Genomic DNA, 17570 nt, shown 5'->3' on the forward strand with positions numbered 1-17570 from the left:
TAAATTTTACCTTTTGTTCCATAAAATATCCATATCTAGACATTATTTGATGCATGATCGAGTATTTATGAATATGTGTTTCTTTTGCCACCTAACAGCCAAATTTTAAAGGTTATTTTTTTCTATTATTTACATTGGAACGTGAGCTGTCAAGACAGGAACATGTGGTTGCCACGTGCTTCTCGACCTTTGTTTACGTTTGGGGCACCTAACTTTACTGCTCTATTGATACCATACAGACATCATATTATCAGGCCTGATTAAAAATGATAAATTATTAAACATTGACGATTATACAACGTATTTTCACGGTTTCCCATGCTCGATGCGCTTCACAATGCACAAGGATTTATTGAAGTACTTTCTATTATATAATATTATGTGTCACATGTTGTGTCTTTTCTTCTTTTTTTTTTTCGTGCCGGTCAAATACTATCAGAAACAGGTAAGTTTGACATCTGGGTCGAGTTGAGTTGAGCAATGTATGTAAAGTGTCTTTCCGATGAATACAACCCATAGAACTATAGTTTTGCAATCTCAATCACATTTACCTCCAATGGCCACGTTCAATATCACTTGATTTCGTCACAAGACAAGACTTTGAACCACTTATTCACATACCCGTTTTATTTGAGTGCTAAATAGTAAGGACTGCAGAAAATGGAAATTGCGAATTAAGTTGTTTTATTTTATTTATTTTTTATCGTGCTTAATTGAGTTTATAAAATCGAATTTATATAGGCAAATAGAAAAGGTTTGGCTCTCGCATAGTCGCGATTAATAGTTTTTAAATTCCGATGATATCTTAGTACGTATTTGATACTACTCATGATCGCATCCAACACCCATCACTTGAAAGGGTTCTTATGTTTAAGACTGCCAGATGGCCATGTGAGCAGCCAAAATTAAGATAATGCTTTTCTATTATCATGTTTTTAGGGGGGTTTTTAGAATTAAAAAAAAAATTCATGCTTATTCGATTTTTTGTTTCTAAAAATAATTTTTAAGTGAATCACTTATGTCTGTTTTGTGAGATTCTATTTGGTTACTTTTGAGATCGAAATTGGCTATGAGGAACTTTGTTCATCTGGATAGACTTTTGTCAACTTCTTGACTGTTGTAGCTATGGCGTTTTGTTCAAAACTTTCCTATCTATTATGTAATGTTACGCTCACAGCTACCCACGCTGGGTTACCTGTAATTGTAGGTAAGGCGAACAAAGAGTTTTGCTGCTCGTCTTATAATCCTGAATATCAAGGACGCTGCACTGTGTACGTCTCACGCCCGTTTTCTTCTATCTACGTCTAGTGTTTGTACATTTGATTTCAATTTCATTGAAATTGTTGGCTGGTAAGTTATTAAGTCATTGGGATGTGGTTGAAGTTTAATAGTTTAATGTTAAGTTGAGAACTTTTCGGTTGAAAATTCCAATAATGAAATGTCACAATGTGTGCTTATCATATACCTATGGTGGCGTTTTTATGCACCTCCGTTGGCGGTGGTGGTTAATTAATGAATATGTTGCTGCATCGTCCATGAGGTTTACATAGTTTTAGATTGTAGATTAGCACGCTGCTTAGTGATTACCGATGCACGTATGGCATACAAATACTGATCTCAAATAAATAAATAATTTTAGATTTAGAAAATTAAAATCGAAGTTTTTTTTTAAACATGAAAAAAACAAAAGAAAAAAACAAACATAACAACAAAAATTATGTCTTTATAAAGTAAACTAAAAAAAAAAATGTCCACAATGAAATGGAAATCGAACCCAGTACTTTCAAGGTTAGAGTCTGACACTTGTCTACTACGCTACAGAGCCACCTGACTATTCATCACATTTAATGTCTTTCTAAAACATTATTTTACCTCGAATGCAACTTCTATTTTCTGGTTTTATATTTCAATTTTTTAGATTATTACGTATTTAAATTAGACATCTTACAGATGTCACAATATAACTTTTGCCATGTCCAAATACAGAGACACAATATCGCTGATGAAATTGGGTGGAATGCGCATGCGTAACGGAGGTGCATAAAAACGATCCGTTAAGATGCACCATAAACGGAGGTGCATAGAAACATTACGTACTATTTAATATGTGCGTACCAAACCGTTTTGCTATACGCACGCAATCGCTCTGAGTGTTCATCAGTAGTACTATCTAGCACTGGTGATTGGGCTAGTAAATAATCTTCCAAGCTATTATCACCGTATGTATCAGCCAATCAGAAGCACTATTATCCATTGAGTAGCTACCACTAGCGCGATTACTAATTATCTGAGTCCCTACCACCAGCGTTAGTACCACCAAAATATCACATATAAACAAGGAAAAAAAATATGTTTTAGTTTTAGTAACATTGTCACCGACGGCGACATGTGCACTGCCCCCCCCCCCCCTTTTTTTTTTGTGGGTTGTTGTTGGTGAATTTTCACTGAAACAGTTTGTGAACTGAAGTTTAATAACAGTAAAAGATTGGATGCGGAGGTGCACAAAAGTTCTGGAATAATTACGTCTAATAAATTTCAACATTTTGATTTCTTAATTTTTCCGACTGCCATTGTTCAACCGTACAGTGCAATAATTTTTCTCATTATTCAACTGTACGGTGCGATGATCTCTCTCATTATTCGACCGTACGGTGCAATGATCTCTCTCATTATTCGACCGTACGGTACGATGATCTCTCTCATTATTCGACCGTACTGTGCGATGATCTCTCTCATTATTAATTTATTCGGGTGTACATTGCGATCATATATAAAAATTAATCAACCATGCGCCACTCCATTTTATAATGCGACCAATTGATTTTTGTAGAGGATTAGGTATTTTAAAGATTGCTGTTGATGTAATCTTATCTAATATTATGCAGCTATGTGGTATGAGTATGACAATTGCTTTTGGATTGGAAGGTCCTGGGTTTGAGCCCCGCTCGGGACATAGTTGAGACAGACTGATGCCAGACGTCATTGATGGTCGAAAAGGAAGGGGATTAAAGTTTATGAGTCTAGACTTTACTTATAAATAGGTCAAGCATGGTGGTACAGTTAGGTGCATTAGGAAAAAGAAGCATCAATTAAACTACTATAATAATAATAAAAAGACACTTGTTGAGCGCTTTCCATGAAACCAAACATCTCAAAGTGATTTACTGATAATGAATTATGTTATAGTCAAGATGAAATATTGAAACAAAACACAAATGGCTTAAAAAATAGTAAACAAACATTACAATCGGCATGGTGTAAAATGAATTTTGAAACAGTGGGCGTCTAAAGCAGATTTGAAGTTTGAGATATTCTTGATTTCTCTATAATGGATTGGGGTAGGTTATTCCAGAGTTTGGAGTCATAAACATTGAAAAGAGCGATCACCAAATGATTTTAACTTACTTTTTGGTACAGATAATAAAGTGGTGTGATGATCGAAGGCTTCTGATTTGAGGCTTAAAGTTTAAAAGTTCAGAAAGGTTAAGAGGGGCTAAATTGTTGAGACATTTGAAAACTCATCAAGCGATTTTGTAGTCTATTCTAAAGCGGAAAGTATGCCAGTGCAAATTTTCCAAAAGTGGGATGGTAATTTTTTGTATTATATGCGGGCTGATGAATTTGTATCCGTTGTAATTTACCAGTTACATTCAGTGGGAGAATTGTAATAGTCCCCTCTCTCTCTCTCTCTCTCTCTCTCTCTCTCTCTCTCTCTCTCTCTCTCTCTCTCTCTCTCTCTCTCTCTCTCTCTCTCTCTCTCTCTCTCTCTCTCTCTCTCTTTTAAATGTGACCATTTCTCCAAATGCTCGGGAAAATAAATTTGATCTCTATTTTTCTGAATGGTTTCCGTTCTCAAGATTTTTTTGGTTATTTGCAATAGTGTCTGTGTGTATTGTGAATGCGTATGCATTTTTGGGGGAGGTTTTCTTTTGGTGCATGGGTGCTCTGTCTTTTATTTCCAACTTTCAGTTAGACTTCCATCTTGAGTTTGTGCTATCCTGTCTTTCAACCTCTGTTCCCATCTTGAGATTTTGGCTTTGTTGTTTTTGTTTACTTCTGTTCTCTCTTTGACAGTGCAGCGCGAAGTACAAAAGTGAACGTACCATGGCATATTCGCGATAGCACAATCTGTCTTTGTCAATTCCTGTCCACTCTGTTTGAGCCTTTACTTTTGCATCGACCTCACGTCCATAACCCATCAGCTACTGAAGGCTAGCCGACCATCGGAGAAATAGAGTTAAAGTTTATTTTCCTGAGCGTTTGGAGAAATAGAGCCAGCCTATTATAGAAGGTCTTTAAATCGTTTTGAGGAAAGGACAATTCATTAAAACTTTACATACCCTAAATAAATATCTCTACTATTGAGAATGGATGTTCACAAATAGTAGTAATATATAATAAACTATGTTATTTTATGTTGTGATTTTGAATTTGGCAGTTGGACTGATAATTTTCCTCCTTTTTGACAAATTGTCATTTTTATCACTGAGAAAACGTTGCTCTCCATCATTACGTGTATATGGACTCAGTCGTTACAGACAGTTGAGACATGTCCGGGTGCACACCTGCCGAATCTAACGAATTTTAGATAAATTTCTTGGCCAATTACAAAATTTTATTGGAAATTACGAATTTTAAATTCTCAGTAATACTTGTATAATGATGATGATAATAAATCATTTCTACAGCGCATAAGCATAACGATGTAATGTTGAAGTCATCATCATTCTCAAATTGTAGTTGTTTGAACACGATTTCAGAAATTACTAATTTCCTTGTCAAATTACTAAAAAAATGACATAAAAATGACTAAATTTGTAGTTTTCTATTTGGCAGGTCTGCGGCGCTGCGGGTGAATAAGATTAACTCTCAATAGTTCCATGGATTTTCATGCTTTTTGACCTTTTCAATGAATGGCTATTTTCAAAACACGCAACATGCAGTTGATTTGATCAATCAGGACAAATGACCTATCATTTTAATAGTAATTAGTCATAGATAAATTGCAATAATGATGAATTGTACACAATTAAGAGTAGTCATTGAAAGAATGAGTTGTGCATAAGATGGAAACCGTGAAGAATTGGCTTTTGGCATATTTTATGAGTGTAAAAATAATTTAATTTATATATTACGTATATTATAACTATAACTTTAACACTAAACCCAACCACAATTGTGCAAAAACAGCCTTTTTCATCCATTCTTATTGGGTTTATGTTTCAGGGCTGAGAGTCTTCCGTCTTAATGATGGTTCATCTCCGCCCATCACCATCTCAGTTCCAAGCAGTCAGAAATTTTTACAAGATACATTGTGGATTGCAGGATTGCATCTCAGTAAAATTTTAAATGAAATTCAAGTTTATAGTCACGTGTATTGGCCATGATCTACTCACTGAAAAATTTACTCCTTTTTTGTGATCAGTCATTCTCATCCCTGATGTTTAAAGCATGTTGATGTATCTTTACTTGATATTGTAGATCACTGTAATGTCTTTTTATATATATGTATATTCATTATATTTTGAAGTTTACCTTTTGTTTTTTTATCTCACAGGTTTTCTTGTAAGTTTCAGTCTCTGAAAAGGTATTGTCACAATGGTTTCTGCTCGTCCTACATCATCTTGCAAATTATGTGTTCTTGACGGTATGGACAAAGTGATGAAGAGACCGAAAAAAAGTACTTGTCCTGGATCAAGATATGAAATAACATTATTTGCCATATCTGTCTTCATCCTGTCGCCTGCAAGTTTTCTTTCATCAATGGTTACCCTTTCTTCAACGCTTGTGGAATGTGATCAGGGAAATTGGAGTTTATGGAGAAAATGTGTGTCCTTCAATCATACAACACCCTTATCTTCATCTCCTGACTACTGCAAAGATTTTGTATATTCACCAGGTAACCTTGTTTCTTTTCACTACATCTCCAATATTTATTACCCACTGGCCATTGTATCTTGGCTACTTCAGGAGAGAACTGAATCCAAATGAAGAATTTCAGAATTTAAGGTTTTGATGTCTTAGTAAATTTCATTCAATTTCTTCATTTTCTTCATGGAATTGAGCCTCAGATTATAAGTTAATGTCACCAGCTCCACTTTGAGATTGTACCAGATTGAAACAGTTGATCACATTCGATGTTTATCAAAGACCTGCCTTTCGTTCTGATTTACTCAGAGAATACAGTGGTTAATTGGATTCAACAAGATATGAAGTGAGTAGAAAAGTGCCAGAAGACAATAGAGAATAAAAAAATTTTTCGCGGCGGTGGTGGGGTTTGAAACCTGCGACCTTATTGGTACGACAACTCCGCCTGGCAGGTGAGAGCGTGGCTCTACCGTGTGAGCTATCCACGAACACAAAAATATTCGTTTCAAACCCAAAGTCATTTCTAGATCCCTCTCTCACCCACTTCTTGAGATCGCCGATTCGTTCACCACCATCGCGAAGTAATTTTGACCAGCAGTTAAGCTTAATAGCCAATATTCTCATCACAAACATATAACATAGAAACGATTGAGACATTGAGTATGCTCCGGTGTATGGGGTGAATTTTTAATTCAGAAAAGTGAGTGGAGCAGGCACTTATGTTGGTAACAACAAGATATGAAGTGAGTAGAAAAGTGCCAGAAGACAATAGAGAATAAAAAATTTTTTCGCGGCGGTGGTGGGGTTTGAAACCTGTGACCTTATTGGTACGACAACTGGATTCAGTAGTCTGATGTCACGCCGCCTGGCAACGGCGGCCATCTTGGTTCTAAACAAAGAAAATCATTACTTTTTATTCTTCAAGCTGGCTAGAACTTTTCATATGTCTTGTGACCAGAATGTGTAAAAGTCAAAACATGATCAAGTTTATGTTTTTTTTCCTCTGGATACGCTTTTATGCTCGCCGGAGAAATATTTCATACGGCGTCCGCCATTGTTCCGATAATTTAGAGCCAGTGTTGCTAAGTTACCATGCGTCATTATGAAGGAAGTGACGTTACGACTATTGAATCCTATTAGCTGGAGATTCAGACAGAGCAATATCCATAAAATGTGCCCAATGTGCTTTACAACTGATCACGAACCATTAGCGACATTTAACATGTAAGGTGAATCATGTCTTCTGTTAGGTTGTACCATGGGTGAAAGTTCGCCGGCATATGCCGTAATTTCCGTTTTTTTAGTAAATGCAATAAGTGCCTTCCGACATTTTTGACTCTTCTGCCGGCTTTATCATTATTGCACCACCGGAACGTTTACTTTTAATACTAGGAAATGCCGATGCACCGATGTGTAGACTATTTACTATTCTTTCAAAGGTGACAAACGTGTGTCACTTTTCTTTCATACATTTGATCTGTTTAATCAGCTGATGAGTCACATTTTGTGCTATATTTATCTTTTCAGTTGGTTATTAATCGCTGGTTTTCACTATAACCTTTCACACCACCTTTGAAGATTTGCATTGAATTATGCATATAAGCTTATTTTATACTTCAAATGGTCTCAGATCTCATTTAAGCTTCTACTTCTTGTTAAATTGAACTTGTCAAGTGAATATAAAATAGAACCAACATCTTTGACAATGAAGCCTTCAATCGAGGACTGTATTGCCCATAAACATAAATGGGTTATTTCCCTTTATAATACAACTGAAAATACTAATATTTTGTATGAGTCTAATTTTTAAATTATTATTATTAAATGGGGAGCTGTAAGAACGCTGTAGGTTTTTTTTTTAAATGCACTAAGACTATTTTTGGGGTATTCAACTTGTAAATCATATAATAATAATAATAATAATCTTTATTGTCCAAATTAAAGGCAATTCATGTGAGGTAAACAATGTTCAGTTTGGTTCATGGTATGAACATCAACACGTTTACATTACAGACACAGCCATACACTCATGCACATAGGTGGATATTTCCCTTATTTGAACCAAAAGTAGTAGTAGTTGTAGTGGTAATAGTAGTCACCACTGCTACAACTACCACCACATCATCATCATTATCACCATGACCAGTAGAGCATCATCACTACAACAACTTATACCAACACTAACACCAAAACAAGTACCATGGTTGGGGTCTCTTGATCACTTCTTTGGGGTGTTTCGAATTGTAATAGCCCTTGGTATTGCAATTTCTGAGCCTTTTCCTATACAAATTTACATTGATGGCTTATCTTGGTGTCTCCATACACCAGGTAATACTGTAGTCAATAGAGATTGCTGCGAATGAGTGTTTAAATGAAGAAAATCATTTTGCTATGGGTTTGGTGTTAGCTTTTATATAAATTTTGTTTTCAGTCCTGCAGACTAAATGCTTTTTTCTTTTCTTTTTTCTTTTTTTTTTTTCTTTTTTTTTTTTTTGCTTTAAAAAAAAGCCCATTTAGGGTCATAGAAATAAATGTACTTTTCACTCTGGGAAGGTTGGCACTCAACCGGCATGTTGTAGATCGCAGAAAAAAAGAAATAATAAATTAGCATCTTTTTCAGGCAAACTGGCTTCACCGGTCTATCTTTCAGGCAAATTGATCCCCGTTAACTTTCACCCATGGGTGGTACAGTCCTGTCTACATCTACAAATAATTTTAACAACTACAAATCTAGACCTCCAGCTGCAAAATGACAGAGACATCATGAATTCGATAAAAATTGTTAAAAATTAACATTTTGTACTAGACCACAACTATTTAGGATTTTGAAACATCACACAAAATAACTGAGGATAATTGTACCATATGTATAAAGCTAAATATATTTACATTATTTTATTTTCTATGAATACTACTTCTTCTACTACTACTACTGCTACGTTTTGTTGTTTTTTATTTTTTTTATTTCAAGTTTTCATGTCTGGGTGTTATTACAATAAATAATATGTTGTTACTGGCCAGGCACTCATTTTACATCTGAGAGCCATGAGAATAAAGACCGCTTTCCGGGGACTCGTCTTTGCTTTGCCCACCGAGGACCAGGGACCTACTTGGAGCTTTTATATGGCTTAATATCCATAAAACATACTCACAACACTTTAAAAAGTCACACAAGTCATAATGATAGTTTTTGTCACCAATTGATATGAACTTAAAATGATTCATACTGTTGTGACAAACAAAATATGAACAATAACAAAAGAGGAAAGCCATCCCATTAAGGAAATGAGTCAGGGGTATTGAGAGAAGGATGGCGGTAAAAGTGGATGTCAAGCTTTATGTGTAGTAGGCTCTGACTTTAAAGTTGCATTGTTCCGGAGTGTTTTTCTATTGAGTTGGTCATAGGATATAAATAGGGGTCGTGATGGGGGGGGGGGGTAATTCCCTCTGTATTATTTAGATTTCATTATTTTGAGTGTTCAAAAAATTGGTGTGATTGTGGAATCTTTCTATAGCTGTTAAAAGGAAATAGCAGAGATGATCGTAATTGTGTTCTTTCGTTTCCTACAGCATTCTCCCATTAATCGCAGTTTGTTTAATCAATGACTTTTCATATCTTTTTATTTTTTAATTTTTTTTTAAAGGTTTTATTCGGTTGTCTCGAGTGGCTCTCATCTTGATTTGTCTCCTAAGGGCTGGAGAGATCTTGTCCCTATTCTTTATATGTTACCTGAGGTCTTTGTCAGCATTGGGTGTCAAGGTGATCGTGGAGATTACAACAGGTAATGCGTCTTTGTTTTCTTTTGTTTTGTTTTTATTATTGTTAATTATTATTATTTTTATATTAATTTTCGTTTTTAAAGATTTTTTGTCGTTTTTATTTGTGTGAATTTTTAATTTTTTTTGCCACATTGCACGGCATTGTAGAAGTTCTTTTAGATCTGTTTATAGGTATGTATTAACTTTTTATTTACAGGTTAGCAGTATCAATGTATTAAAGACTTGATCAGCGCTTGGCCAACTAAATTAAAACTGTACATTTGGGTTCTTTTTGTGTTTTTTTTTTTTTTGTTTTTTTTTCATTTGAGTGGATGAAGTAAATGAAAAAGTTTTATAATCTATGACTGATATTTAATTCATGCATGATGTGATATACTACTATTGCTGAGTACATATGGTTAATGTCAGCATTTCAATCACTGATTCCTAGACATAGGATTTACTAGTACGGGGCTGCCAAGTCATGCGGGACAGTTCCACGTTTGGGACTACTGTCCCACATTTCAGCCCAGTTGTTGATAGTTATTAGTTTTAGGAGAATATGACTGTGATAGGACACTGTTTTATGTCTTTGTGTGCAGGTGCGCGTTTATGCAGAGGCGCTTACTTTTTCGCGGTATCATTTTGCTTAATCAGTCTACATTCCTTGATTCTGCATTTAAGACAAAAATTCCACATTTCTATAGAGGGACACTATTTTAATAATCATATCTAGTAATAGCATCAGTTTGAATATGGCTGATCAATGATTTTTTTTCGCATTTTAGTAGGGTTCCAATAAAAATAGGAAAATACCAGATCGAATACGCAAAATGGAAAAAAAATGTTTTAAAAGTGTAAGATGTGGTATATTTCATTATCAACCTCTATACTCTATGGTCAATCTATACACATTTTGTGTGTCTAATTAGTCCCTTCATAGTGCATGCATTTGGTGTCAGATAATATTATATTTTAGAGGGGTCAATAACCGAGGTTTTATTATATGTTACTCCAATACGTGGGGTCAATGACCGAGATATTTTATGCTACCTCCAATTGGTAATATTGTGGACTGTCAGACACTCCTTATTTAATTTTGGCAGTGTGTGTGTGTGTGTGTCTATTATTCTGCCCCAAAATTTTCCTCATTTTAACTTTCTTAACTTGGCAGTTTATAGAATTAATTCTTTTAAATACTTTCCAGCTATAATAAAGGAGGCTTGCCAATCAGCACGAAATGTACTTTAAGAAGCAGTTTTGTCCAAAGCATGAAATTTTGAGAAATTTCACTAGGCTGTAACAAAAATTAAATGAGTAAAAATTTGGTAATGGAATTGTCTGGTTTTCATGTGTGTCATGGTACATTCTTCACTGGATGAGGTATGATACATTTTAGGTTGCAGAGCGGGTCTTGAGCAGTCAAAAAAAAATTCTGTCCTCTGACATGGTCAATACCCACTTTTGTGACAGTTATTGGTGAATTTTTTCATTTCATCGTGCTTCGTGAAGTGAAATTTAATCATGATACCCCTTGTCAGTAGCCAGATAGAATATGAAAACATACAAGTCGCCAAAGAGTTATTGGTTAGCATATCTGGTGACGTATTTATCTTACATTTGCATTCATAGAAATTACTCATTTTCAATGTTATTCATCTCTTATCCTCTTTTTTTTTTCAGGACTTTATATTCTTGTCTCTCTATGGTTGTTTGAGCAGAACTATCAGCATTTTCTTAACGACACACTAACTGGATGTGAAATTGCAAACAACTATTGGATTGTGTTTTGGCATAACATTGGTGTTCCTTGTCACTTTTTGATTGTGTATGGCTGGGTTACCTATGGTGCAGTGCATTACCTTTGTATTTATTGTGGCAGAGAGGAAGAATGCTCAGAATGTAATCTTTACATTGAGGCTGCAAAGAATCATTCCTATGATCGTTATTCTGAGATTCCTAGAATCAACTGTAGAAACACAAGAACTGAGACTATTTAGTAGCATCAACCTTCTAGTGTCTCAACAAATGGAGGAGAGGTTGTAAAGCCAAATATACTAATTTCGATAAACTGAACTCAGCAGATCTGCAGGAATGTGCTTTTGAAATCTATTATTACAAATGCAATTTTTAGTGTTATTATGTAATTATTTAATTTGATTGAAGAGGTTAATTATGCAGTGATCATGACTGCCAATTTTATGGTTTTGCTTATATGTAATTTTATAGCTATGCCTTGCTGAGAAAGTTTAGTTAAGTGTACAAGTTGTAAACTATTTCTATTTTTTTTTTTTTTTTTTTTTTTTTTTTTTAGCATTTTGAAAAATATCTTTCACTCACATTTTAAAAAGGGTGACCTTGTTCGGTTTATATGTGGGCTACATTTAGCCTAAACAGTAAAACCACCACCCTTTGAGTTTATTTTGGGCGTTAAGTCTAAGTAGCAATAATCTGGTGGTCGCTTATTTTTCTTTATTATATTTATTTGGAGTTTCAACTGTTTAAGAATCTAACTATCAAAAGCAGATTATGATGGAGTAGAAAATTAAGAAAGAGCTTTTCTCTTCAACAACTGCAATTTGATGTGAATAATCAGAAAAGAAGAGGAAAGGAGTGTTGTGGTACACAATTGCGATTCAGTCCTTGGTCTGAGAATTTTAATGATGGTTTTTCGAGGGGGGGAGGAGGTAGTACGGGAGTTGTTTGAGGGGAGTCATTATAGTTGTGTTGACACTGACAGGTGGTGAATTTGTGTGTGGTGTTGGTCACATGTTTGTGGGGGTGATTGCGTGTTGCTCCAGTTTTCAAGTTTGACAGTTAAACCTGTCTGGGCAGTTTGAGCCTTTCAACCAAGTGGCTCCATCTTCATCCTGCTTTTCTGTTAGGATCTGCTTCACCTACCCACTAGGAAGTTGGGCACGAGGTTTACATCCTTCAGACAAGTCTATTCCAATACTATCGAGCTCCGTCTGCCCAAATTTGAAATCAGAATTGTCTCTCTCCTAGATTGTCTGCCTTCCAAGGCTCGCGAGATCAGTCTTTGCTATTTACCCATAGCTGGGAGGCTGGTTCATGGGCACTAGGGTGTGTTCCACATGACGGTGGGCCTTCATGCCGCTTGTTAAGGGGGATCAGATTCTCATTCCTTTTCCACTCATACCGCCGGATGCTCAGTCCGTGAGTGAAGTTTAGCCTACTGCTGGCTGGAGTTCACATCAGTTGTTATCAGGATATGGTTGTGCTACCCATGGGTGATAGCCTCAAACCACTTCACCGGGAAATGCCAATCATGAGTTCTGTGTCAGAGACTGTGAATCAAGGAGGCTCTAATCCCTGTTGGTCTCATGCAATTGCTGGGATGGTGAAATTTCGAACCAAGGTGGTGAACTAGTAGATGTTAATAGTGAGAATCAATAAATGGAAAACTTCTTATCATATAGATGGTAAAAGTAGCAATAGAGCATAGTTGACATCACACTCCTGTTTATTTTTGTTTTTTCATAATTGTTTTGCCAGTCAGAAGAGGTTATGAGTTCTCATCTCATTGTTTGAGTTGGACATTTGTATCCGGGTTATAGTTATTTTCCAGCCACAAATGGTTAGAAATTGACACTGGAAGGTGTTGGTGGAAGTCTGGTGTCTCATTACTATCAAAGAACAGTACAGGTTTCAGATTCTATCAAAGTATTGTGTGTGTGTGTTTTTCAATGTCTTATCCAAATATACAACTGTCTTATATATGAAAGAAAACAAAGCAAACAGAACGAATATTCAATAATTGTAAAACAGACCAGAGCCTTCAGCGAACTATTAGTGGAAGTGAACAGAAACAATTCAATATTGTGGCATCCTCTAATACTAGTTTAGCTCTTAATGTACAGTCTCAGATAGAGGGTGCATTTTATCAGACCTGCAAAATATTGCTCAAGTAATCGGGGGGGTGGGGGGGGGGGGATTGTTGCGATAAGAAAAAGGTAACAGTCATAGCCTCTTCTTGCACTTGATTTTTTTTTTTTTTGTGTTGTTTTGTTTTTGTTTTTTTGTTTTTTCATTTTTGCAAAGCTTTAATTTTTTATGACGTTTAAATGGGGATTATAAATCACATTTTATACATCAGTTTTATCTTGTTCTTTCCATCAAATTGTAAATTTAAAATATTTATTTGATGGAGGAGTTGCACATTTTGTCTTTCACCACAGTTTTTTTTTTGTTTTAATATGTATAATTATGACAATAATATTTAATTGATCTTTAATGTGATACAGTGGAGGATAGATAACTCACTCAAGGGTGAAGAAGATAATATATTTTTCATATTCCAAAAAGTTCACATATGTCCTACTATTAAGCATAATTCACCATTCCCCCCCCCCCCCCCCCCCCCCCCCCCCTTTTCCAACTTGGTGTCTTATTCATCGAAATTCACCAGTTTCTTGCATGACAGCGTAATTATTGGTTAGCATCACATCTACTACATGAGGAGTGCTATTCTGTGGTGTTTACTTTATTTTGCACTTGTGCCCAGTGGCTGCTCGTGTTTATTGATATTCATAATTTTTAGGTTTGCGATGTCACTAATTGTTGTTATCAAGAAAAACTGAAGATCATCCCCCACTGCAAGTTTGCAACTTAATTCATCTCCAAAAGCCATCTTGACCTTTTAACATGTTTGGTTGTACCAACTGAATGAGCTGCAAGTGTTAAGTGATTTTTTTTGCTCAACTTTAGTTATTTACAGGATAACTTGCAGGAGACAAAAATATACATTGGGCGTTGTTTACATTTAAATTCAAATTACCCATCATAGAGATATCCACCCTTCACTGTATTAGACATTGGGTCGAGTCATTTTTAGGAATCACAATGATACTCTTTGTCTTTCATACACAACATACTTTACATCTGCTGATGTACCAATAGTCTTTCATGACTCATTGTCTTCTGCCTACCGTTCATTTTTTTATATTGTACTGCTGGATTTTTATTTGTTTTGGTGTCAAAATGCATTGGAATTACCGTGGAGATATTCTCATCTGACCAGCCGTTCATGCTCTGTGTATTTTTATTTCTTTGATGTTTTCCAAATGTCATAAATTAGAGAGTCAAAATGAGCAAAATTGTTAAATTTCCTATTTTTTTAAGGGGCGGTTTGGGTCTAATTATTAGGAAAATCCTTCAAATTAATGATTTTGAGATTTTGGTGGGAAACGGTATTTTATTATCTTAGAGATAATATTATTGAAGTCCAACTTCTTAAAATAGACTATAAAGGCATGAAAAACACAGCCGAAAAGGGTACAGGTAGTAAGAAAAGTGTGAAAAACTGAAAGCTATTTTGCAATTTTCTCAATATGTCATTTTTCTAAGGGTATGGGATACTGTGTCAAACGTTTCTCTGAATCTGTTCAATGAAATTGTCAGAAAATTTCCACAGTTATCACAGAGATAATGTATTATATCACCATAGAGAGATTAAGGTACGTGTATTTTGAATTATAATCCAAATTATAAATTTTTAACATCAATTTTGTCATAACATTTTGATTCTCAACTTTGTAATGGTCTAATAAAAATTCCATAAGCTAAAGCTGTACGTTCTCTCTCCGGTGACACACTATGCTACAATGTTGATAGGATGGAAGAATATGGAGGATATTCCTTCATTAGTTTTTGTGGAACGTTTGCCACATGGTTGTTATTTTTTTTTTATGCCAGACCCCCAAATTAGGTCGCAAAACGGAAATCAACACAGATAATTTACATTTTTCACCAAAAAATGTTGTTTTTTAACCTATAATGACGATGCAGAATAATTAAAACTGCCCAATAATAGGTAATTAATTTTTTTTTTAGAAAAGACCCAAACCGCCCCTTAAATTGTGTTTAAGAACCCACACTCATTCTTCTGATTTATAGCATATTTAATTAATTTTAAAATATGAATTTAATTTTCATCATTAAGTTAGAAATGCCAGGTTTGGGCGTTGAATATACTCAATGTGTATTTTAGAGACAGGCTGATGGAAATTTTTAAGTCCTCTGACTCTGTGGAACATCATTTGCTTTATTTATCTCTGTTTTAAAAGAGTATAGAGATTTGACATAATTTAGTTTTAAGTACAGGAGCTATCCTTAAAATTTAGACTTTAGTAATTAGTTGCCTATGGCAGGTTTTCACGTTTATGAATTGGTTTCTATTTTTTATGTCATATGAAATTGATTTGTTAATTATAATTCATTATTTTTTTTAATGTCGTGTTGCAATAAAATCATAACAGTAGTGGTATGATATAAATTACATTGTCACGTGTTATATGGCTATTGGTCTTTTTACTGGGTGGGGTCCTTTGGCCTCTCATGATTGGCAGGAAGTCATCTGTTGTGTCTTCTATTCCCCTACACCTTTTTTCTTAGTTTCTTTCTGTCTTTGAATGGGATTACTTGGTTTTGTCCTGACCCAGTCCTTGACCGAAAGGGAATCAGTCAAATGTATAGTGTTAGTTTTGAGAGGTGATTTTTTTTCCTTTTAAACCAGCTCTCTGTTATGTAATGATCTTAAGATTTTTGTTTCGAACATATCTTGTAATTATTTGGGTGTGTTCCCCTTAGTGGGATCCTGTCCTGATATCTGGATGAGACTTTTTGGTGATCTCAAACTAAGTACATTGTTGGTATGCTCTTAGAATATACATCTACCCTATTTTAGACCAATTCCCCTTTATGTTAATTTGTTTTTTTGGTGCTTTGATTATAATTCTATAATTTTTTTACTATCACATTTTCTCCCATTGTACCGGCGCTGATAATATGGCCTACGTGTGTTGCAAGCGCTGTCAACCTCTTGAAATAATGATTTTTTAAAAACCGAACAAAAACAGATCTTTTGACCTACAATGGTGGCCGAGGATGTCAATGTTGCCGTGTTTTCTATCCCCCTATATTTTCCAGGTCAGTCTATCGACTGGTCACGGCTATTAGCATAGTTTGTGTTGCTCTATACTGGATAAAACGCATTCCACTTGATTTGGCTTTTTGGATTTTCATTGTTGCGCTCTAGACTATATGCTGTAAACGTGCATGTAGCAGCGATATAGCACCATTGAGGTGGTGTAAGAATATCCCAGCAAGGCCAAACGTATAACAATACAAAGACATTTTGCTGGATGGAGTCTGTGTTCTGAGTTGCTTTCTGTCTTTGTCTTGGAATGGGAATATTAATCATGGCAGGGGGAGTGGGGCTTGGAACAATGTGACCTCATCGGAAATTTTTTCCCCAGCGAAATCGATGTTTTGGCATCACTGAACGAGTGTACATCAAAGTACTTAATTTGAGAACACCCAAAAGTCCTATTCAGACACCAGTACAGGATCTCACTCAAGTGTTTACAAGAATATTATAAACAAAAAGCGCATTACAACAGAGAGATGATTTACAAGGAAAAAGTATCACCTCCCAGAACTAATACTATTACATTTGATTATTTCCCTCTCAGGAAAGGGCCGAGACCAGTGATGCCAAAACTTCGGTTTCACCGGAAAAAAACTCCAGTCTGGAGCAAAAAATTCCGGTGAGGTCAATTTGTTCCCTTCCAGCCACCACATTATCACTGTGCCACTACTACTACAACCACCACCAGTACCACTAATACTACAACCACCACCATTACCACTACTGCTTCAACCACCAACGCCACATCATTATCACTAGCACTGCTACTACAACCATCACTACCACCACCACATCATCATTACCACTTCTACTACAACCACCACCACCAACAAATCATGACTACCACGACCGACGACCACATCATCACCTCTAGCACTACTGCTACAACCATCACCATCACATCACATCATCATCACTACCACCACCACATCATCATCATCGTCACTACCACTACTACTACAAGCATCATCACTACCATCACCACCACATCATC

General features: G+C 35.5%; 1 protein-coding gene across 1 annotated transcript; it reads left to right on the forward strand.

Moving 5' to 3' along the window:
- Positions 1-1115: 1115 nt before the first annotated feature.
- LOC144974936 (uncharacterized) lies at positions 1116-14001 on the forward strand. Its single transcript, XM_078918467.1, has 4 exons — positions 1116-1350; positions 5558-5899; positions 9513-9650; positions 11311-14001. Exons 2-4 carry the CDS (start codon positions 5599-5601, stop codon positions 11625-11627), a joined length of 756 nt encoding a protein of 251 aa, XP_078774593.1. The 5' UTR covers positions 1116-1350; positions 5558-5598; the 3' UTR covers positions 11628-14001.
- The last annotated feature ends 3569 nt before the right edge of the window (positions 14002-17570 follow it).

Source organism: Berghia stephanieae, chromosome 6, assembly GCF_034508935.2.
Source record: "Berghia stephanieae isolate SIO BIC M18660-M18661 chromosome 6, UCSD_Bste_1.3, whole genome shotgun sequence".
NCBI lineage: Eukaryota > Metazoa > Mollusca > Gastropoda > Nudibranchia > Aeolidiidae > Berghia > Berghia stephanieae.